We start from the raw sequence: 24,847 nt of genomic DNA, 5'->3' as shown, positions 1-24,847 counted from the left end.
TGGCAGTGCTGGATTGGGAAGCCCCATGCAGTCAGGAGTCCCCTGTGTTTCAAGAAGGCATCATGTGCATGTAACACCAAAAATGCATACTTAGAATCCATATAGATATTGATCCTCTTGTCTTTTCCTAGCCTTAAAGCTCGAGCTAGGGCTATTGGCTTCTGGTGCCAAGGTTTGGGGTGGCAGGGCATCAGCCTCTACGAGCTCATGTAAATCTACGATGGCATACCCTGCTTTCTGGACGCCATCATGTATGTAGCTACTTCCATCAGTAAACCAGTCAGCGTCAGGGTCCTCGAGGGGCTGGTCCCTAAGGTCAGGTCTGCTGGAATACACCTGTTTGATGGTCTCAGTACAAGAATGAGACAACTCCCCTGGGCTTTCTCTTGGCATACGGGTAGCTGGATTTAAGGCCTGACATACTTTAAGGGTCACTTCAGGAGAGTCAAGAAGGGTGGCCTGATATTTTGTGAGGCGGCCTCCAGTCAGCCATTGTTGTCCTTTAATTTCTAATACTCCCTGTACCTGGTGTGGGGTTAATACTTCCAGGGGTTGATGCATGGCGAGTTTTGTGGCCTCTTCAACTAGCAGGGCTGTGGCTGCTATGGCTCTCAGACAGCCTGGCCATCCTGAGGCCACTGGGTCTAATTGCTTGGAGAGATATACCACTAGCCGTGGAGCTGGCCCTACTTTTTGGGGGAGAACTCCCAGGGCTATTCAGTTTCTCTGAGGTAAATAGAGTGAAGGGCTTGTTAAGATCTGGGATCCCTATAGGGCTCAGGCACTAGTCAGGGCTGTCTTTATCTAATCAAATGCTCTTTGTAAATTCCCTGTCCAATATAGAGGTTCTGTGTCCATTCCCTTCAAGGCCTCATACAATGGTTTTGCCATGAGACCAACCCTGGGGATCCAAATCCTGTAAAACCCAGCCCTTCCTAAGAAGGTTCTGATCCGTTTCTTTGTATGTGGTCATTGTAAATGGAGGATTGCTTCCTTATGCTGGGTCGTAAGGGTGCGCTTCTCTTGGCTTAGAACATGTCCCAGGTAGGTGACCCTCTGGGAGGAAATTTGGGCTTTCTCGGGGGATACTTTATACCCCCTGGAGCCCAGGAAACTGAAGATCTGTACAGCGTTTTGGTCTGAAGCTTCCTTTGAAGGGCTGCAGATAAGGAGTCATCTGCATATTGTAATAATGCCCTCATATCTAACTTTAGTTTCCTTAGTTCCAAGGCCTTGCCAAGCAGGTTTGGGCTCTCCTGGAATCTCCGAGGAAGGACAGTCCAGGTATATTACTGGGTCTCATTAGTGTCTGGGTCAGTCCATTCAAGAGCAAAAATGTATTGAGAATCAGGGCGAACAGGTATACAGAAGAAGGCATTTTAAGATCAAGGACTGTAAACCAGGTGTATCCTTTGGGACCAAGTAAGGATTGTATATGGGTTGGGAACAATTGGATGAAGAGGAATTACAGCTTCACTTAAGATTCAGAGATCTTGGACCATTCTTTATTCCCTACTAGGTTTGAGGACAGGTAGGATTAGAGTGTTACAGGGAGATTGACATGGCACCAAAAGCCTACATATATATATATATATATATATATATATATATATATATTTTTTTTTTTTTGGCGGTACGCGGGCCTCTCACTGTTGTGGCCTCTCCCGTTGCGGAGCACAGGCTCCGGACGCGCAGGCTCAGTGGCCATGGCTCACGGGCCCAGCCGCTCCGTAGCATGTGGGATCTTCCCGGACTGGGGCACGAACCCATGTCCCCTGCATCAGCAGGCGGACTCTCAACCACTGCACCACCAGGGAAGCCCAAAAGCCTATATTTGATAAATTTTGAGATTAGGGGTTGGAGTCTCTGGTTTTATGGGGTGTTGCTTCCTGGAAAAGAAGTTGTTAGTTTCTTTTAAGGTGATTTTTATAGGAGTGACAAACTTTGCCTTCCCCGGAATTCCCTGATCCCAGACCTGTAGATCTATACGTTTTTCCTGGGGAATATTTTGGGCTGGACTGTCCATGTCTTGTATAATACATAGTCTAGCCAAAAACATTCCTTGCTTTTGGTTTTCAGGGAGAGTAAGAGTCACCCCCAAGGCTGAGAGAAAGTCCCTTCCAAGTAATGGTCTAGGGCATTCAGGCATGACAAATAACCTGTGAGTTATAAGTATCTTTCCCCAGGTGCAAGGTAGAGGGGTGGTGAAATGTTTTAGCTTTGGTCTTCCTTCTACTCCAATAATAGAGCAGGTTTTGGGGGCAGGGGGCCCAGTGTGAGAAGTCAGGACAAAGTAAGTGGCTCCCATGTCCACTAGAAACTGGAGAAGTTTACCTGTGACGTCAGTGGTCTCCCGCAGTTTTTCCTGTGTGATGATGACTGTCTTCTCAGGAGCCTTGGGAGGTCCTGGGTCCTATAATCAAACACTGCCATGACTAGCTTGGGGGAATTACCTCACTTGCTTTGGAGCTGGGGGCATTCCCTCCTCCAGTGGTATACCTTCTTACAGTGTGGGCATGGCATCCTGGGTGTAGCTGGGACCTGTTTCCTGGGCATTCCTTCCTCTAGTGTTTGGGGCTCCCACAGCTAAAAAAGGTTCCCTTTCCTGGCAGGGGTCTTCTGGGAGTACTTTTGGGGTGACCAGGTGGTGGGTTAGGTCTTGTCGTGATGGCTGCCAAAAGCCTAGCCTGCAGTCATTCCTTTCTTAAGTCACACTGTTCCTTCCTTTCCTCCTCAGCCTGGTCTCTATTGCTAAAGACCCTGAAGGCTGTATCAATAAAAAGGTTGACAGGCGTTTGGGGCCCCATGGTAAACTTTTGAAGCTTCCTATGGGTGTCAGGGGCTGATTGGCTAATGAAGTGGGTTGCAAATACTGTGTGTCCCTCAAAAGTGTCTGCATCTACATTCGCATACTTTCTGAGGGTGTCTATTGATACCAGTCGGGCTAGAAGTAGGATTGGATTTTCATCTTGGCCCTGGGTGATGTCTTTAACCATATCATAGTTAACAGGGTTAATTATGCATTGTTTCATCCCTTCAGCAAGGCACAGGATCATGTGATCCCTTCTAGTGATACCAGGCTGGTCTGGCCAATAGTCACAGCTGGGATCCATTAGACTCACTGCTGTCGTGTCCACAGGGCATTGGTGAGGTTGGGTGACATGTAATCCACCCGCATACGTTTGAGCCTGTGCCCAAATTTGGGTCTTCCCTCAGTGGTGCCGCAGTGGGAAAGAACAGTATTTAGGTCCTTCCAGGTAAGGTCAAAGGATAGAGTTAGTCCCTGGAATTCTTCAGTGAGCCAGCTGGGGTCCTCGGAGAATCCGCCTAAGGGAGTGCAGCACTGGGTTGGACAAAGAAAAAGGGGTGTGGACTCCGGTAATTCCCTGAGGCCCACTTACTACTTCCTGAAGGGGGCCGGGAAGCTCTGGCTGCACTGCTGGTCTGGAAGGGTAAAGAGGCTTATAGGGCCGGGGAGGAGTGAAGATGGTGAAAGAGTGTGGGGCTTGGGTCTTCTGTCTGGGGATTGTGCTCCTCCACAGACGCCACTAGAGAGGGCTTTTGTGTAGCCTCAATGGGTCCCAGCCAGCAAGTTCCCTAACATAGGACTTGCGAAGCTCCAGGTTCTCTCTTAGGGCCATAAAAGCCTGAACATAAGGAACTTCTGTTCATTTAGATGTCTAACTGTAGGATGTTATGTATTATAGTTGAGGCTTCTGTTTTCTGGTCAGGCCTCATCGTCCTCAAGTTTATATTGGGGCCAGGCTGTGTTACAAAAGAAAGCAAGTTTTTTTCACTTTAAACCATCTAGAGGAAACTTGTCCTAGGGACTCAGAATGCACCTGAGGGCTCAGTCCTTGAGGATGGAAGAGGTGTTTCCTATCATTCCTTCAGGGAGGTGGTGCTCCCGTGACAGAGAGGAGCGCTGGCGTTAGGAGGTCCCGTGGGGATTCCCTAGGACAGGATTTGTTCCAGGTGCCCCTGTCCACCAGGTCCCTTCGATACTAGTCATGATGGGGGTGAGCTACTCCCCCATACGGCGGTCCTGCCGGCTCCACATCTTGGGGCCTGTGTCCTGTCGTGGTGTCTGCGGTACCCAGGATGAGTGACTGTCCTGAAGGCTCCTTTACAGATTCTGTGGCCAGCGATTAATCTCTGTGTTCTGGGGTATGTACTTCTAGAACAGACATCCTCAGAGTTTCAGGACCTATTTAGGTTACAGCTTTTTTTCCCTAAGAGGGTGGTATATGTCTGGAAACAGGCACTGGCCATTAAGGGAGATGGTTTGTGAAAAAGCCTCTCTTTTCCCTTCCCTTTTGTGGGCAGCACCCCCGGGCCTGGGTGCTACCCTGCCCCCCCCGCCAAATGCCCCATGCAGCGGGCAGTGCCACCGGGGTGGGGGGGATATGGTGGCCCAAAGTGGAGGCACTGTGTCTGCACTTGGTGGGACGGAGGGCCCGACAGCCCCGCGAGAACACTCCCAATCACGCAACCCAGGGGAGGCAAGCAAGGCAAACGGGGGTCATGTGTCCCTGGGGTGTGGCCATGCGTGCGTCCCGCCCCCAGCATGAACTACCCCGTGCTCACAGTCCCCCTTCCCCACACCAGGGATTATGTACACAGACCACCCACGGCACAAGGGAGCTCCCGAAGGGACCCTAACAGCCATGGGCACGGGGTGAACTCTCTTACAGTCTGAGGAAGGCTGCATTTTATACTTCCACACAATTGAACCCAATGACAGCTAATTAAATGGTGGATAAGGCAAACCCAAAGGGCAAAGCTCCTATGGTTTGGGCCCCTAGCTACCTGTGAGAATGCTTGGAAACTTCCTGACATGCATTGTGAGTAATGAGAGCTATAAGACCTAACGGCAAGGTTGGAAAATGCCTGGCAGATTCTCTTTCCCCATTTCCAGCAGAGTAAGGCATGAAATAAGAATGGAAAGTACAGGGACACAGAGAGAGACAAGGAGAGTCAGGCATAGGTGGACCAATAATAAGCCTATAAGGGTAGCTGCAGGGCGTGGGTGGTGTTATGCTTTTAACTGTGTGCCTAAAAACGTTGCCCGGAAATTGCCTTGAGGTGGGCGGACAGACCTATCGCCTTTCTAGTCCACTGAACTACCCAGTTGTCCGGACGAGAGTCTTCCAGTGGCGAAGCAAGGCAGCGCCTCTCAAGCGTCAGGGAGGCGAGAGGCTGAGGCTTACCGAATTCCCCTGGCTGCCTCGCCAAAGATGATACTGGCGGCTAATTTCTTGTCTCGTCGCAGAAGGAATTCAGGGACAAGGCGGGAGGTCAGGAAAGTAAAGCAAGGGTTTATTTAAGCGATTGTATGCTCCCTAGGGGAGAGCAGCCAGGCTCCGGTGGGTAGCTGCCCTGAGTTTCTTTGGGAAACTTGTTATGTGGATGTAGGAATGAAGAGGTGGAATATTCATTTGGGAGGGAGAGGTTTGGGGGTGGTTTTCCCTGATTTTCATCAGCCCCACCTTCCTGAGGGGAGGAAGGATTTTTGTCCTTATTTAGCCTTGATTGGAAGTATCGTGGCATCGGTGCATGACGAGAACTTCTTATATGCAAGGCTAATTTTATGGTAATGAGGGCACAGTGACCAAAAGGTTACAATGGACACCAGAGATTCCCGCCTTTTCCCACCTTTCTTTGTCTGCCTTCAGGACACTTGTCACCCCAAAATGTGTGGTTTCCTGTCGGTCTGGAAGTTCCTACTTCTGTCTACCCACGGACCCCTGCTGTTAGGGGTGTGGTTCCTGCCCTTTGGCCTTTGCCCGCCTTGTTCTGCCGCTATCTAGCTAACTGCCTGCTTTAGCTGTTTACCTTATGGAGTAGGATCAAGAGATGTTTCCAAAGGAAAAAGTGGGGTAGGAATAGATGAAATAAGAAAGGGAGAAAAATGGCCGTGAGAGTGGAAGCAGAGACATGAAGATACGATATTATGACACTCTTTGTGATCGTTTGATTACTTGAAAATTTCTGAGGGGATTACATTTCTTGAGTTTGAGTTAGGCAGCCCTGAGCTTAATCAGAGAAGTAGAGAGTCCCAGTGTGTTTGTAATTCGCGCAACATTTCCTGGGAGATTTAATAATGATGCCAATGCAGAAAATCTGCCCCTTCCCCTTTGAGGCCTTGAGACGGAAACGAAGAGGTACCCTCCTCCTCTGTCGGCCACTGACAGCCCCAGTGACAGTTTCTAAAGTGACCAGCTCTGCTCCTTAACACTGATGGCCAAAGGCCACGAGTGGAAGGAAGCTTCCTTTCCTGAATTCACCCTTTCTCTGCTTCTCCCTGAGCACTTGTCTGTCACCAACCAGGGCTCTAAAGCCAGGAGCCATCAATCAGGAGAGTCTACAAGAATCTGCAGAATCCAGGGGACAACTAGGAATTTCTTCGCTCACCTCTCACCTGTACTGTTGTTTCATGTCAACTCTGATTTGGGCATTATGAACCGAAGACCTGCATCTGTCAGACTTCATGTGGCAGAAGAACATTTATTCCTCTCCGCTGCGTGCTTCCTCTGAAGTGTTTTGTGGCAAAGGGGAACATGGTCTTGGATGTTTTGTGGAGCTGACCTCATTTATTTTATCCAGACTCCTCAGAACATGAGGTCACCTCCTTGAGCAGGACTGAGGATTCCCACAGCACCGACAAATTGACTCCTTCACCCAAATAAAAATGTTACTGAGAGGTTTAGTATGAGCCTCCCCAGAATGTGCCACTTTGGCATGTGGATTACTTTGAGCTGAAGTCAAACAAGCCTAGGAAGACTCAGGAAGAGCTTTTTATCTCCTCCTTAAGTGTCTAAAAGAATTCAGAAAGAAGACCTGGTCCAGGAAGAGAACCATCACCAGGGATAACTAGAGAGAGTGTGGGCTGGTGTGGGAAGCTGGGGGGAGCCCAGCAGGGCCTGTTTGTTCTACCTGGCACTGCAAAAACTTGTTTACCAAATATTTGCTCTTGCCACCGTCCTGTGAATTGTCTTCCTTCCCTTTGAAGGCCCAGACCCCACTCTCTTCTCCTGAGCTCAGGATGGCACATAAGCCTCAGTTGCCTCACTGTTGGGAGCCTCTCCTGTCTTTGTGGGGCTCACGTACATAAAAAATTGTTTTTCTCCTGTGAACCTGTCTTATGTCCATTTAACCTGCCAAAGAACCTAGAAAGGAAGAAGGGCAAAGTTTTTCAAAACAAATGCAAAATCTAAGTACCACAGCTATGATGTGCCAATGGGCTGAAAAATGACAGTAGATACCCAGCACTGCCCTTGGTACACAGTAGATGTTCAATTAGCACTGGAACGTTTCATATATCACTTACTGGTGTGCCAGTCCTCTTCCAGATTAAGACAGAAAATGAATCCCTGTTGTTGCATGGAAATGAATTTTCCCTGAATAAGGAAGAGCTTCCTAAAATGAAAGCTGATTAAAAATTAAAATGATTTGGGAGACTGATTTTTCTGTTATTGGTGGTTTCCAAGAAATCTGGATGACCCCAAGACAAGGAAATGACAGGGGTGGAGCTAGGTGATTCAAAATACTCCACAGCTCTGAGGTTCCGTAATCATAAAAGCAGAAAACTTGCTTAGCTACAGGGACGTATGACAGGCCTTAAGACAGTGTTTGGATTGTGCTAGACACACACAACTTAAAAACTCAAGGCTTTCAAGGCTTTTTGATGCATCCCAGTTATAAGTGAAATGAAGAAAGAGGGTGAGAAAGTTAAATAGTTTAATCAGAGCAGTTTTACAATTCTAAAATTAACAAGCAGACCTTGTAATAAAAGAGCTCCAATATTTGCAAAATGACCTCGCTTCCATTCTGAATCTCTTTTTTATTTGTAAAGATTCGCATTACATTTAAAAGGACTCAAAATGGAGTGATTGATATATTATTATCCATGTTTTTTGATGCAACTGATGAAATCCCTGAATGGATATTGCTTCAGCTTTGATATTAAAAAAATGGCCTGACAAGAAGTCCTTAATCCACAACTGATCACAGGTGGCCGAAAGAAAGAGAAAAACCCAAAACTACTGTCAAGTTCATAATGTATCACACTGTTGGTGGATGACACTGGCTCCAAATATACAATTAAGCCCACGACACTTTATTACTATGAATATAATTATCATGAAAGTTCTTTCACGTGGATCAACTTGCTTCTGAAGGTTTTCTTGGTTCGTTTAAACTTGCATAATAAACATGCAATGAATTATTTCTTTTGAAAGTGTATTTTTTGCAGTCTTTTTGTTTTCATACAAAGATTTCATAAAGTTGCAATATTGCATCAGAGCATTACCAAAATAAGAGCAGGAGCACAGGGGGAGGGGAAATGGGAATCTGGATGAATAAGAAGAACCTCCTCTCATCCTGAGACAGGCCACCCGTCTTTTTATTTGAGATTTTTTTTTTTTTTTTGGTTTTCTTTTTTGTGGTATGTGGGCCTCTCACTGTTGTGGCCTCTCCCATTGCGGAGCACAGGCTCCGGACGCACAGGCTCAGCGGCCATGGCTCACGGGCCCAGCCGCTCCGCGGCATGTGGGATCTTCCCGGACTGGGGCACGAACCCGTGTCCCCTGCATCGGCAGGCGGACTCTCAACCACTGCGCCACCAGGGAAGCCCCACCCGTCTTTTTTAAAAGGTGCACGCAAACTGCTTTTCTTACCCTCCCCCACCAAAGAAAAGCATGAAAGAAAAAAAAACCCTCACAAAAATCAATCTAAGAAAAAAAGTCGACATAAAGAAAATAAAGATGTTTTTTCATGCACATATCTTCTGCATAGCTCAACCCACATATAGTAAGGCACTATTTCCCTTCGTAACTGGTGTCCACAGCAATCTGGTAAGTGCTACAGTGCTCTGTGACCATTAGAGAATTCCTTTCTGGATGGTGAAATAAAGAGGCCGGATGAGTGTGGCTGCCACGCTTCTCTGTGAAAGTCCCACAGTGCAAGCTGATTTCCAGGAGTCTCAGAAGGAAATCTGTGTGTATAACGATTGAGAGTCTCCAGAATGGTTTTCTTTCCAAAGTTCCTATTTTGTCCTTGTATGAATTTAGATTATTCTTCAGTCATTATTCTCAAAGAAAATACACTAGGTGGGGGAAAAAGCACAGTCAAGTCTTCAGAAACACAGCTTCACTGCTCCGAGAAAGCATATAACACTGGCAATTCAGAAAATCAGCAGATGTTTCCAAGGGAACAGAGAGAGAGAGAGAGTCTAGAAACAGAAGAACAGAGACAAAGACAGAGCGTGTGTGTGTGTTTTTGTTTTCGGAGGTGATCTGGGACTGAGATTAATTTAGCTGGTCTTCGTACTGTTTCCGGAAACAATCCCCAGCCGGGAAAAATTCCCAGCACCTTTCTTGATACATCTTCCAAACATAAGATTCCTGTAAAAGTAAAGGCAATGTGTTAAGAACATGTCTTTCCCTAGGATCTCTGTGTTACCACAAAATATAAGATAGAAAGAGACTCAAATTTGTTATTTTATATACATATATATATATCACATACGTATAATGGTGTATTACACATAGTTATAATCCCAAATTCATTTAGATAGTTCCTAACTATACCAGGTCTTATTTATTTCTACTAATAAATAATCAATCTTCATCCTGACTGTAATATAATAATGATAAAAACCTATTTGTGATATATGAGTTTGAGGGTTCCTTAAAACTATTATTTTTGTTTAATTGTACCATTCAAATTCAAACTATTAACAATCGCAGGTGAATATTTGTGGAGGGAGAATTTCAAATAGCTCGGGTAGAACCTTAAACATTTAATATGCAATTATTTATTTATTTTAATTTAAAAAATTGAAGTATAGTTGATTTACAGTGTTGTTAGTTTCAGGTGTACAGCTAAGTGATTCAGTTATACACATACATATATTTTTTTCTCAGATTATTTTCCCTTATAGGTTATTACAAAATATTGAGAATAGTTCCCTGTGCTATACAGTAGGTATTTGTTGCTATCTATTTTATATATAGTAGTGTGTATATGTTAATCACAAACTCCTAATTTATCCCTTCCACTCCTTTCCTCTTTGGTAACCATAGATATGTTTTCTATGTCTGTGGCTCTGTTTCTGTTTTGTATATAAATTTATTTGTATCATTTTATTTTTGGTTCCACATATAAGAGATATCATATGATTTTTGTCTTTGTCTGACTTACTTAACTTAGTATCATAATCTCTAGGTCCATTCATGTTGCTGCAAAAAGCATTATTTCATAATTTTTTATGCCCAAGTAATATTCCATTGTGCGTGCGTGTGTGTGTGTTACATCTTCAAGTCTTAAGAAACACAGCTTCACTGCTCCGAGAAAGCATATAACGCTGGCAATTCAGAAAATCAGCAGATGTACGTGTGTGCATGTGTGTGTGTCACATCTTCTGTATCCACTCATTTGTCAGTGGACATTTAGGTTGTTTCAATGTCTTGGCTATTGTAAATCGTGCTGTAGTGAACATTGGGGTACATGTATCTTTTCAAATTAATGGTTTTCTCCAGATATATACCCAGGAGTAGAACTGCAGGATCATATGGTAGCTCTATTGTTAGTTTTTTAATGATCCTCCATACTGTTCTCCATAGTGGCTGTACCCATTTACAATCCCACCAACAGTGTAGGAGGGTTCCTTTTTCTCCACACCCTCTCTGTGTTTATTATTTGTAGACTTCTTGATGACAGCCATTCTGACCGGTGCGAGGTGATACCTCATTGTAGTTTTGATTTACAGTTCTCTAATAATTAGTAATGCTGAGCATCTTTTCATGTGCTTTTTGGCTATCTGTATGTCTTCTAGGAGAAACACCTATTTAGGTCTTCTGCCCATTTTTGATTGGGTTGGTGGTTTTTTTTGATATTAAGGTGTAGGAGCTGTTTATGTATTTTGGAGATGAATCCTTTGTCAGTTGCATCATTTGCAAATATTTACTCCCAGTCCGCAGGTTTTCTTTCCATTTTGTTTATGGCTTCCTTTGCTATTCAAAAGATGTTAAGTTTAGTTAGGTCCCACTTGTTTACTTTGGTTTTTATTTCCGTTACACTAGGAGACAGATCCAAAAAGATATTGCTGTGATTTATGTCAGAGTGTTCTGCCTATGTTTTCTTCTAGGAGTTACATGGTATCCAGGCTTAAATTTAGGTCTTTAATCCATTTTGAGTTTATTTTTGTGTATGGTGTTAGGGAGTGTTCTAATTTCATTCTTTTACATGTAGCTGTCCAGTTTTCCCAGCAGCACTTATTGAAGAGACTGTCTTTTCTCCATTGTATATTGTACCTCCTTTGTTGTAAACTAATTGACCAAAGGTGCGTTGGTTTATTTCTGGGATTTCTTTCTTTTTTTTAATTGTTATTGGAGTATATAGCTGCTTTACAATGTTGTATTAGTTTCTGCTGTACAGCAAAGTGAATTTATTTATTTATTTATATATATATATGAATATAATTACTATGAATATAATTATGAATATATATATATATATCCCCTCTTTTTTAGATTTCCTTCCCATTTAGGTCACCATGGAGCATGGAGTAGAGTTCCCTGTGTTACACAGTAGGTTTTCATTAGGTATCTATTATATACATAGTAGTGTATATGTGTCAATCCTAATCTCTCAGTTCATCCCACCCCTCCTTCCCCCTTGATATCCATAAGTTTGTTCCCTACATCTGTGTCTCCATTTCTGCTTTGCAAATAAGTTCATCTGTACCATTTTTCCAGATTCCATGTATAAGTGATATTCCATGATATTTTTTCTTTCTCTGATTTACTTCACTCTGTATGACAGGCACTATTTCGTTCTTTTTTATGGCTGAGTAATATTCCATTGTATATATGTGCCACATCTTTATCCATTCCTCTGCTGATGGACATTTAGGTTGCTTTCATGTCCTGGCTATTGTAAATAGTGCTGCAATGAATATTGGGGTGCATGTATCTTTTTGAATTATGGTTTTCTCAGGGTATATGCCCAGTAGTGGGATTTCTGGGTCATATGGTAGTTCGATTTTTAGTTTTTTGATGGACCTCCATACCATTCTCCATAGTGGCTGTACCAATTAACATTCGCACCAACAGTGTAGGAGGGTCCCCCTTTCTCCACATCCTCTCCAGCATTTACTGTTTATAGAGTTTTTTGATGATGGCCATTCTGACCATTGTGAGGTGATACCTCATTGTAGTTTTGATTTGCATTTCTCTAATAATTAGTGATATTGAGCATCTTTTCATGTGCCTCTAGGCCATCTGTATGTCTTCTTTGGAGAAATGTCTATTTAGGTCTTCCATCCATTTTTTGATTGGGTTGTTTGTTTTTCTTGATATTGAGCTGCATGAACTGTTTGTGTATTTTGGAGATTAATCCCTTGTCGGTTGCTTTGTTTGCAAATATGTTCTCCCATTCTGAGGGTTGTCTTTTCATTTTGTTTATGGTTTCCTTTGCTGTGAAAAAGCTTTTAAATTTAATTAGGTCCCATTTGTTTATTTTTGTTTTTATTTTCATTACTCTAGGAGGTGTTATCTAAAAAGATCTTGCTGTGATTTATGTCAAAGAGTGTTCTGCCTCTGTTTTCCTCTAGGAATTGCATAGTATCCAGCCTTACATTTAGGTCTTTAATCTATTTTGAGTTTATTTTTGTGTATGGTGTTAGGTAGTGTTCTAATTTCATTCTTTTACATGTAGCTATCCAGTTTTCCTAGTACCACTTGTTGAAGAGACTGTCTTTTCTCCATTGCATATTCTTGCCTCCTTAATCATCGATTAGTTGACCATAGGTGTGTGGGTTTTTCTCTGGGCTTTCTATCCTGTTCCATTGATCTATATTTCTGTTTTTGTGCCAGTACCATACTATCTTGATTACTGTAGCTTTGTAGTGTAGACTGAAGTCAGGGAGCCTGATGCCTCCAGTTCCATCTTTCTTTCTCAAGAGTGCTTTGACTATTTGGGGCCTTTTGTGTCTCCATACAAATTAAAAAAATTTTTGTTCTAGTTCTTTGAAAATGCCATTGGTAATTTGATAGGGATTACACTGAATCTCTAGATTGCCTTGGGTAGTTTATTCATTTTTTTAAAAATTTATTTTATTTTATTTTTGGCTGTGCTGGGTCTTCATTGATTCACGCAGGCTTTCTCTAGTTGCGGTGAGCAGGGGCTGCTCTTTATTGTGGTGCGTGGGCCTCTCATTGCGGTGGTCCCTCCCGTTGCAGAGCACAGGCTCTAGGCACACTGCCTTAAGTAGTTGTGACTCACAGGCTCTGGAGCACAGGCTCAGTAGTTGTGGCGCACGGGCCTAGTTGCATTGTGGTATGTGGGATCTTCCTGGACCAGGGCTCAAACCCATGTCCCCTGTGCTGGCAGGTGGACTCCTAACCACTGTACCACTAGGAAAGCCTGGTTTATTCATTCTGACAATATTCATTCTTCCAACCAAAGAACATGGTATATTTTTCCATCATTTTGTGTCATCTTGGTTTCTTTCATCAGCATCTTATAGTTTTGAAGTACAGGTCTTTGCCTCCTTAGGTAGGTTTATTCCTAGGTATTTTATTCTTTTTGATGCGATGGTAAATGGGATTGTTTCCTTTGTTTGTTTTTGTCCTTATGAAATTCCTTTATTTTTAACTTTTTATTAGAGTGTAGTTGATTTAAAATATTGTTTCCTCAAGTGAATCAATTATACATATACATATATCCATTCTTTTTTAGATTCTTTTCCCATATAGGTCACTACAGAGTATTGAGTAGAGTTCCCTGTGCTATACAGTAAGTCCTTGTTGATTATCTATTTCTCATATAGTAGTGTGTATATGTCAATCCCAATCTCCCAATTTATCCCTCTCCCCTTCCCCCCTGGTAACCATAAATTTGTTTTTTTACATCTGTGACTCTATTTCTGTTTTGTAAATAAGTTCATTTGACCCATTTTCTTAGATTCCACATATATATGTGATATCATATGATATTTGTCTTTCTCTGTCTTACTTCACTCAGTATGACAATGTCTAGGTCCATGCATGTTGCTGCAAATAGCATTATTCCATTCTTTTTTATGGCTGAGTCATATTCCACTGTACGTATGTACCACATCTTCTTTACCCATTCCTTTGTCGATGGACATTTAGGTAATGGGATTGTTTCCTAATTTCTCTTTCTGATTATTTGTTGTTAGTGTGTAGAAATGCAACAGATTTCTGTGTGTTAATTTTGTATCCTGCAACTTTACTGAATTCCTTGATGAACTCTAGTAGTTTTCTGGTAGCATCGTTAGGATTTTTTATGTGTAGTATATCACATCATTTACAAACAGTGACAGTTTTACTTTTTTTCCAATTTGAATTCCTTTTATTGCTTTTTCTTCTCTGATTGCTGGGGCTAGGACTTCCAAAACTGTGTTGAATAATAGCAGTGAGAGTGGACATCCTTGTCTTGTTTCTGATCTTAGAGTAAATGCTTTTAGGTTTTCACCATTGAGTGTGATGTTAGCTGTGGATTTGTCATATGTGGGCTTTATTATGTTGAGATAGGTTCCCTCTGTGCCTACTTTCTGGTGTGTTTTTGTCATAAGTGGATGTTGACTTTTATCAAAAGCTTTTTCTGCATCTATTGAGATGAACATATGGTCTCTATCCTTTAATTTGTTAATATGCTGTATTACACTGATTGATTTGGGAATATTGAAAAACCATTGCATCCCTGGGATAAATCCCACTCAATCATGGTGTATGATCCTTTTAATGTATTGTTGGATTTGGTTTGCTAGTGTTTGGTTGAGGATTTTCGTGTCTATGTTCATCAGTAATATTGGCCTGTAACTTTTTTGTGTGGTATCTTTGTCTGATTTTGGTGTCAGGTTGATGGTGGCCTCATAGAATGAGTTTGGAACTGTTTCTTCCTCTGCAGTTTTTTGGATTAGTTTCAGGATAGGTGTTAACTCTTCTCTAAATGTTTGGTAGAATTCTGCTGTGAAGCCATCTGGTCCTGGACTTTTGTTTTTTGGGAGTTTTAAAATCACAGGTTCAATTACAGTACTTGTAATTGGTCTGTTCCTATTTCTGTTTATTCCTTGTACCTTTCTAAGAAGTGTCCATTTCTTCTAGGTTGTCCATTTATTAGCATATAGTTCTTGTATTACTCTCTTATGGTCCTTTGTGTTCCTGTGGTTTCCTCCGTAACATCTCCCTTTTCATTTCTAGTTTTATTGATTTGGGTGCCCTCCCTTTTTTTCTTGATGAATCTGGCTAAAGGTTTATTCAGTTTTGTTTATCTTTTCAAGGAACCAGCTTTTAGTTTCATTGATCTTTTCTATTGTTTCCTTCATCTCTATTTCATTTATTTCTGCTCTGATCTTTATGATTGTTTTCCTTCTGCTAACTTTGAGGTTTGTTTGGTCTTTCTTGAGTTGATTTAGGTGTAAGTTTGGGTTGTTTATTTGAGATTATTTTTTTGGTTCTTGAGCCTATATGGCTGTAACTATAAAGTTTACGTGGCTATACACTTCTCTCTTAGAACTGTTTTTGCTGCATCCCATAGGTTTTGGAACCTCGTGTTTTCATTGTCATTTGTCTCTAGGTATTTTTTAATTTCCCCTTTGATTTCTTCAGTGATCCATTGGTTGGTGGTAGCATAGTTTCAATATCACTACTTGTGACTGATCTGTTCATATGTTCTATTTCTTGCTGGTGCAGTCTTGGAATGTTGTACCTTTCTAAGAATTTGTCCATTTCTTCCTGGTTCTCCCTTTTATTGGCATATAGTTGCTTGTACTAGTCTCTTATGATCCTTTGTATTTCTCTGGTGTCCATTCTGACTTCTCCTTTTTCATTTCTAATTTTATTGATTTGAGTTCTCTTTTTCTTGATGAATCTGGGTAAAGGTTTATCAATTTTATCTTCTCAAAGAACCAGCTTTTAGTTTCATTGATCTTTGCTATTGTTTCCTTTGTATCTATTTCATTTATTTCTGCTCTGATCTTGATTTCTGCCCTACTAAATTTGGGTTTTGTTTGTTCTTCTTTCTCTGGTTGCTTTAGGTGTAAGGTTAGGAGGTTTGAGAGTTTTCTTGTTTCCTGAGGTTAGACTGTATTGCTATAAACTTCCTTCTTAGAAATACTTTTGCTGCATCCCATAGTTTTTGGGTTGTCAAGTTTTTGTCATTTGTTTCTAGGTATTTTTTTTAAATTTCCTCTTTGATTTCTTCAGTGATCCATTGGTTGTTTAGTAACATATTGTTTAGCCTCCATGTGTTTGTGTGTTTTACAGTTTTATTCCTGTAATTGATTTCTAATCCCATAGCATTGTGGTCACAAAGGATGCTTGATATGATTTCAGTTTTCTTGCATTTACTGAGGCTTGCTTTTTAGCCCAGCATGAGATCTATCCTGGAGAATGTTACATGTGCACTTGTAAAGAATGTGTATTCTGCTGCTTTCGGACGGAATGCTCTATAAATATCAATGAAGTCCATCTGGTCTTATGTGTCATTTAAGGCCTGTGTTTCCTTATTGATTTTCTGTCTGGATGATCTGTCCATTGATGTAAGTGGGGTGTTAAAATCACCCATTAATATTGTGTTACTGTCAATTACTCCTTTTATGTCTGTTAACATTTCCTTCTACATTGAGGTGCTCCTATGTTGGGTGCATATATATTTACAATGGTTGTATCTTCTTCTTGGATTATTCCCTTGATCACTATTTTGTGTCATTCTTTGTCTTTCATAGCAGTCTTTATTTTAAACTCTATTTTGTCTAATCTGAGTATTTTTTTTTACATCCTTATTGGAGTATAATTGCTTTACAATGGTATGTTAGTTTCTACTTTATAACAAAGTGAATCAGTTATACATATACATACGTTCCCATATCTCTTCCCTCTTGTGTCTCCCTCCCTATCCCACTCCTCTAGGTGGTTACAAAGCACCAAGCTGATCTCCCTGTGCTATGTAGCTGCTTCCCACTAGCTATCTTTTTTATGTTTGGTAGTGTATATATGTCCATGCCACTCTCTCGCTTTGTCACAGCTTACCCTTCCCCCTCCCCATATCCTCAAGTCCATTCTCTAGTAGGTCTGTGTCTTTATTCCTGTCTTACCCCTAGGTTCTTCATGACATTTTTTCCCCTTAAATTCCATATGTATGTGTTAGCATACGGTATTTGTCTTTCTCTTTCTGACTTACTTCACTCTGTATGACAGACTCTAGGTCCATCCACCTCATTACAAATAGCTCAATTTCGTTTTTTTAATGGCTGAGTAATATTCCATTGTATATATGTGCCACATCTTCTTTATCCATTCATCCGATGATGGACACTTAGGTTGTTTCCATCTCCGGGCTATTGTAAATAGGGCTGCTATGAACATTTTGGTACATGACTCTTTTTGAATTATGGTTTTCTCAGGGTATGTGCCCAGTAGTGGGATTGCTGGGTCATATGGTAGTTCTATTTTTAGTTTTTTTAGGGAACCTCCATACTGTTCTCCATAGTGGCTGTACCAATTCACACTCCCACCAGCAGTGCAAGAGTGTTCCCTTTTCTCCACACCCTCTCCAGCATTTATTGTTTCTAGATTTTTTGATGATGGTCATTCTGACTGGTGTGAGTATTGCTACTCTTGATTTCCATTTACATGGAATACCTTTTTCCATCCCCTCACTTTCAGTCTGTATGTGTCCCTAGATCTGAAGTGGGTCTCTTGTACACAGAATTTATATGGGACCTGTTTTTGTATCCATTCACCCATTCTGTGTCCTTTGGTTGGAGCATTTAATCTATTTACATTTATGGAAATTATCAATATGTATATTTTTATTGCCATTTTGTTAATTATTTTGGATTTGTTTTTGTTGGTCTTTTCTTCCTTTCCTATTTTGTTCTCCTGTCTTGTTTGATGACCATCTTTAGTGTTGTGTTTGAATTCCTTTTTTTATGTGTGTATATCAATTATAGATTTTTGATTTGTGGTTACCATGAGGTTTTGATATAGCAGTCTATATATATACTTGATTGTTTTAAGTTGCTGATCTCCTAATTTCAAATGCATTTCAAATATCCTACATCTGTACGCTCCTCCTCTCATGATTACTGGTTTAGTTATCCCATTTGTGTACGAAGGATTTCCTACCTTTACTGTATGTTTGCCTTACAGGTGAGCTTTCCCATTTTGTAATTTTTTTTCTAGTTGTTGCCTTTTCCTTTCTGCCTAGAGAAGTTCCTTTAGCACTTGCTATAAAGCTGATTTGGTGGTGCTGAATTCTCTTAACTTCTGCTTGTCTGTAAAGCTTTTGATTTCTCCATCAAATCTGAATGAGAGCCTTGCTGTGTAGAGCATTCATGGTTGTAGGTTTTTCCCTTTCATCACTTTAAATATATTATGCCACTCCCTTCTGGCCTGCAGAGTTTCTGCTGAGAAATCAACTGATAGTATTATGGGGAATCCTTTGTATGTTATTGGTTGCTTTCCCATTGTGGCTTTTAATATTTTTCTTTAATTTTTGTCAATTTTATTATTGTGTGTCTTGGTGTGTTCCCCCTTGGGTTAATCCTGCCTGAGACTCTGTATTTCTTGGACTTAGGTGACTGTTTCCTTTCCCATGGTAGGGAATTTTTCAGCTATTATCTCTTCAGGTATCTTCTCAGGCCCTTTCTCTCTCTCTCTCTCTCTCTCTCTCTCTCTCTCTCTCTCTCTCTCCTTTCTGGGACTCCTATAATGTGAATGTTGGTGCCTTTGACATTGTCCCAGAGGCTGCTTAAACTGTCCTCACTTCTTTTCATTCTTTATTCAGTTTTGAAACAGTAATTTCCACCACTCTATCTTCCAGCTCACTTATCCATTCTTCTGCCTCATTTATTCTGCTGTCAATTCCTTCTACTGTATTTTTCATTTCACTTATTGTATTGTTCAATTGTTTGGTTGTTATTTATATTTTCTAACTCTGGTAAAAACTTCCTGTTACTTCTCACTCTGTGCATCCATTCTTTTCCTGAGTTCTTGGATCTTTATGATCACTGCTCTCAACTCTTTCTCAGGTAGATTGCGTATCTCCAGGCCCCTTAATTGTTCTTCTGGGGTTTTATCTTGTTACTTCGTCTGGAACATATTCCTCTGCCATCTCATTTGTCTGAATTTCTATTTGTATTTTTGTGTATGTGGAAGGTCAGTTATGTTTCTTGACCTTGGAGAAGTGGCCCTCTGTAGGGGATGTCCTATGTGTCCCAGCAGTACACTCCCCTCTCATCACCACGGGCCAGGGACGAGGTGGCCCCAGGGTAGTTTCTGACCTGTGTTTGCAGACTCAGTTCCACAGTGTGGAGGTGATTGTAGTTTTCTTCCTTCTGGTGTCTGCCCCCTGGTGGCTGAGGCTTGTGCAGGCTTCCTGGTGGGAGGAACTGGTGCCTCTCCACTGGGATGGAGCTGGGTCTTGGCCCTCTGGTGGGCTGGCCATGTAAGGGGCGTGTCTAGAGGTGGCTGTGGACTCAGGAAGTCTTCAGGCAGCCTGTCTGCTGATAGGTGGGTCTGCGTTCCCACCCTGTTGGTGGTTTGGGTGTTGGGTGGAGCCAGGTCTTGGTGCCAAAATGGCGGCCTCTGGGAGAGCTCAGGCCAGTGAATCTAACGGTGTCCTTGTCCCCATAGTGAGCCACACCTGCTTCCCCAGGAGACCCTCCAAGACCAGCAGGTAAGTCTGGCCCAGGCTCCTATGAAGTCACTGCTCTTGCCCTGGGTCCTGGGGCACAAAAACCTTGTGTGTGCCCTCTAAGAGTGGCATCTCTCTTTTGCACAGTTCTTTGGAGCTCCTGCATTCAAGCCCTGCTGGCTTCAAAGTCAAGTGCTCTGGGGTGGGGGAGGGTCCTCCTCCTGATGCCAGACCCCAAGGCTGGGGAGCTTGATGTGGGGCTCAGAACTCTCACTCCTGTGGGAGAAGTTCTGCAATATAATTATTCTCCAGTGTGTGGGTCACCCACCTGGGGTGGGTATAGGATTTAATTATATTGCAGGTGCACCCCTTATACTGTCTCGTTGTGGTTTCTTCTTTGTCTTTGGATGTAGAATATCTTTTTTGGTAGGTTCCAGTCTTTTTTACAAATGGTTGTTTAGCATTCAGTTGTGATTTTGGTGTGCTCCTGAGAGGAGGTGAGCTCAAGGTCCTTCTCCTCTGCCATCTTGTCCCAGGATATGCAATTATTTTTAAATGACCATAATACTATTGAATGAAGTTCATTTGAAATCATCTGCTATCTGATTAAGCAATCAAGTATATTATAATTATCAAAACCCAAACTCAGCATTTTCAGCTAATAAATGTGCAATTCTAGTTTTACTTTTCCTACTACAGCAATCTTTGCATACACATACAGGATAACAGGAATTTTATACTAAGATACCATGACTAATATCTGAAAGTAATTCCAATATTAATGTTTAATGTACACATTCCAAAATGCAGAGGTTCTTTTATCATTTCTTTTAGATGATGTATGGTCACTGTTTACCTACCTGTCCTGTGTGCTCTGTTTCATCTTTGTTTATGAGATACATCAGAAAAAACCTACAGATACAGAGAGAGTAATCAGAAATGGATTGTACGGAAATATCAGCATAAACAGATACTTCTGATTCTGCTGTGGACTAATAACTCTTCATGGCAGAGAAAATAAATGGGTCAAACCTGCAGGGCCAAAAAAAAAAAAAAAAAAAAGCCATGGGGACCAAAAGCTTAATCAATCAGCTTTTAAAATATTTTTTTCAAAGGAGCTATAATGTGTTCACAGATCAAGTTATACCTCTTGGGAGCTGCTTTATACCAGGCTCAGTGCCAGACCCTGCCTGCAACTGTTTCCACATTCACTCATGGAGCAGGAATTGAAATCCTCTTTTGGAAAACCAATAATTAAAAAGGTTCAATAACTTGTCTAATATTGCACACTTGTGAATTCCAAAACCTTTTTTTTTAATTGCTACAATGCTACTCTATATCTTTTCTTTTTTTTTCTATATCTTTTCTGTTAGATATTAAAATCAGGTTAGAAACAGATTAAGAAATAATATTGTACTGAAGTACAGTTTTGGCTAGTCTCAAGTAATAGCCAGATTTCTATGTATTAAAAAAAATACAACATTTAACTGTTTCCAGTGGTGCCTAAATGGGTCTGTGGTTCTTCAGAAAAGAGAAATGAAGATTCACATATCTCTAGGGAGCAGCTGGAGCATTCCTGTTTGAAATGGAAAACATGGCCCAAGCTGTCTGAGAGGCTTGGTACATATTCTGCTCATCCTTTCCACCTTTTCATTTCATGTTCTAGAAGGTATTGTTCACGTGGAGGGCTGCAACTTCATTTCCTAAGTCAAAATAACCACTAGCTGTGGGTCTTTCCCTCCGAGAGGCGCTCTCTGTCCTGTTTCTCCAGCTTGCTGAGGTGGGGGATGCCTGGGTATCAGGAGAGGTAGGGGAGTCCGAGTCAGGCACACTCACAGATAATTGGCCAAGTTGTGTTCCTGTAAAGTGTGGGTTTCAAAGCCATGGGGCACGGTGTCGAAGTAATCATTGCCTATCCCACAGATGAAGCACTTGGTCTAGAAGACAAAGGCAGTATTCAAAGGTCAGAGTTCAGAAAGCAAAACAAAAGGAAAACACTCGGGCAGCTACTTGGGTTAATTCGGTCTACGTAAAACATCATCCCAGAAGACTGTGCCAAGCCCCAGTATCAATTTAACTGTTGCCACCACTACATCTTGCCGTGGGGTTTAAATGACATAGGAACCAATAGCAAGAAGTAACAGAGGCAGAAAGAAGAGAACAAGATGATGATGGCTGAAAAGCAAAGCAATGTCTTCTTCTTTTCTCCAGCCTAAGTGAACACGCCCAGGCTTGGTGATCACTCTTGTTCATTACACTGGCTCAAGTTTTCTAGGTAGGACTGAATGTGTCCTCAACTGAAACCACAAACTTGGTATCTATCCTAGACAAGTCTGATGACCAGGCTGGTGGAGGTGGGGAGGCACAAATTCCTTCCATCTGGGGAGGACCAAACCAAATACCAAGCTGTGAGGTGTTGAATCAACGATTCAGAGAAGGTCCGCCACATGCCAGGCATCATGCTAGGCACACAACCAATATACATGTACTGGGATGGCAGTCCACTCTAGAAACAGAACAGCTGCTCTCTCCACTTCCCTCCCATCCCATCCATCTCTCTCTTCACCCGCTAGGTCTGCCATCTGCAGGCCTGGTACCCAAAACCCAGGGAGAAGCAGGCCTTCCATTTTATCATTAGCATCTCCTGTGCATCAACTCAAATGAATTCAATAATTATTGTCCTCATGTGGCTCCAGATGCTCATCTTCCCTGCAAATTAGAAGCTGTTTCATACCGTCAGAGGCATGTTTATGATGCCCTAGATGCGAGAGCCTAGAATCAAGATGATTAAGGTAATTTATAATTCTCCCTGCCTTACTGATCAACAGCTGCTGACAGCAGAAAGGCTCCATTCAGCAATCCAGTCTTGTACACAGTTCAGTGTCTCTTAACTAAACAGGTTCCCACTTAACAGCTTTCCCCAGGAAACTGCCCTTCCTCTCTGTTACCTCTCTCAGTCACTCTGTGTGTAACTGAGCCACCGTGCTTCTTCCTAGAGGCTCATGCTGGACGGAACCTCAGTAACATCCCCACTTGCTCCAAACTCTTCATTCTCTGCATCTGGCCAATCACCAAGTTCTTTTCATGCCAAAGTACTGCTTGAATCCACTGGGCTCCTGCATCCTCAGTGGCACTTCTTTAGCAAAAGCCTCATCATCTCCTACCTAGAAAATGCTGACAGCTGCTTCCCTATCCCTGGGTGTGCCAGTGTCGAGCTCACGCCCCCTATTTTAATCCATAGTTATCTTTTTAAAATGTAAAATCTGATCACCTCACTGCCCCGCTTAAAACCCTTTTCTTGCTTCCCAGCCTGTAAGTCACACTGTAAATTTCTCAAATGCATGATTAGGCTCTTAATTAGCTGGCCTTCTTCTCCAGCCCCTTTACTAGAAAGTCATGCTTCATCCTGAACCAGTTATGCTTCCAAGAAAAAAAATCTGCATATCAAATCCCCTAAAATCAGAGTCTTGGTATATAGAACGTCAGGCAGTGACGTTTTTACAGAATCCAATGTGAATGGTACCCCTGGTGATGGGCATGGCGGGGTGGGGAGGTGGCCTAAAACTGGCCTGCGCTCGCTCTCTCTCTCAAATCCACACCTCTGCAATCTTCAGGCCTCAGCTTGGGCATCCCTTCTTTTAAGTACGCCCCTGATCATACAAGAGGAAATTAGACACCAGCCCCAGAGACGCCAGCACTCAGGGTTTCCTCCTATAAAGGGCTCATCACACTGCTCATGATGTCCTGTTTACTTATTTGTCAGCAAATCCCCCATTTTGAATGAATGGTCTCCCCCTCCTGGAGGGGCAGATGGCGCCATACTCCTGTTTGTACGTACCTGGAGCCCACCACACAGCCTAGCAACAGTGCTCAACTACGTGTATTGCCTGAATCAAAAACAGGCCAGTGAAACCATGCATCGTTCATGTCCCTCCCCCTTCTCCCACAGTCGTCATTCTTTGATAAAAGACAGTGGGGACAGGCAGTGTCCACAACAACAAAAACGCAGAGTCAGAAACGGAGAGACTCACCTCCATGTCTTCTTTGACCTGTTCCTGTTGGTCTCTTAGCTCCCCAAAAGCATCGATAATTAAACCTAGTGTTCAGTAAAGATGGGATTTAATCTATCAACCAGAGAAGGATAATGAAATTCACAGCCCCTTGGCTAAGCCTCCCAAGGAAAGGGACCATGACACTGAGAGATGCTCAGAGCTTGGCAGAAGATGTGAGCGCACACCAGATACTCCTACGAGGGCAGCAACGTTCTCTCTTTGGGGGGCAGACATACATGCAGTTCCCAGGGCACATACATACTGCCTGAAAAGGGGTTTAAAAATGAGGTGACAGCAGGAAAAACCTTGGGTTACCTTGGCATCAATAAATGGTGTGTTACTACCTGCTTCACGCCAAGAAGGAGCAATGGAGATTGATGGTCATAAAGTACAGAAAATGCCACTAATAAGATTTTCAAGTGCTAATTTGCAAATCAAACATGCCCATATTAACTGTGAGGAATTTACCTCCAATCATTTTTTTCACAAGTTCGTCATCAATAAACTTTCCGTAACGTTATTAACTGCAGCAATCAGCAACTAACGGCTTCCTGCTGCTTTGTTCCCTTTTCTCCTGTGACTTGCCGGGCTGTACGTTTTCTTCCAAGTGTTTTATATGACTTTGCCCTCTTCTAAACACATTATTGTTACGCTCCATAAAGACATAAAGGAAGGGTTATGAATCCTTTAAAGGTGTTCCTGTACTTTCCTGAAAAAAGGGTATCATTTTTTTGCCTGTGGAATTTAGAGGATAATATCCCATTTATAGATTCAAGCTAGGATAAATGTGTAAGCAGAAGAAGACAACATGAGTGATTTTTCTGAGGGAAAAAAAAGTTACCTTGGAATAAAAGGAGAGGAAAAAACTACCCGCTCCAAGTTCCCTTGGAGTAAAAGGAAGATCGAATGGGTCAACATGGCACGGTGGTTGCACATGACGGCTCTGGGTCCAGACCCTGTGGCCTTTGGATTCCAGCCCTGACACTTTTCAGCTGTACACTTCAGCCAAGTTACTTAGACTTACTATGGCTCAGTTTCTTCAAATGTGAAGAACAACATTTTGCTCCCAGGGCGCACGGAACAGACGTCATTTTCAAAGAAATCTTTTCAATAACCCATGGCTTAGA

General features: G+C 42.2%; 1 protein-coding gene across 1 annotated transcript in view; it reads right to left on the bottom strand.

Annotated features, from left to right (window-relative positions):
- Positions 1 to 8,838: 8,838 nt before the first annotated feature.
- The window catches only part of RYR2 (ryanodine receptor 2), a 727,841-nt gene continuing 711,832 nt past the window's right edge, over positions 8,839 to 24,847 (bottom strand). Inside the window, exons 104-107 of the mRNA XM_060096737.1 lie at positions 23,700 to 23,764; positions 21,505 to 21,605; positions 20,529 to 20,580; positions 8,839 to 9,404 (exon numbers count right to left, since the gene is read on the bottom strand). Of these exons, the coding sequence (XP_059952720.1) occupies positions 9,309 to 9,404; positions 20,529 to 20,580; positions 21,505 to 21,605; positions 23,700 to 23,764 (314 nt within the window). The 3' untranslated portion in view covers positions 8,839 to 9,308. The remainder of the gene's footprint in view (positions 9,405 to 20,528; positions 20,581 to 21,504; positions 21,606 to 23,699; positions 23,765 to 24,847) is intronic.

This window comes from Mesoplodon densirostris, chromosome 1 (genome assembly GCF_025265405.1).
Source record: "Mesoplodon densirostris isolate mMesDen1 chromosome 1, mMesDen1 primary haplotype, whole genome shotgun sequence".
In the NCBI taxonomy this organism is placed as follows: domain Eukaryota; kingdom Metazoa; phylum Chordata; class Mammalia; order Artiodactyla; family Ziphiidae; genus Mesoplodon; species Mesoplodon densirostris.
The sequence above is the reverse complement of the archived record's forward strand: the minus strand, read 5'-3'. Positions and strand labels throughout refer to the sequence as shown.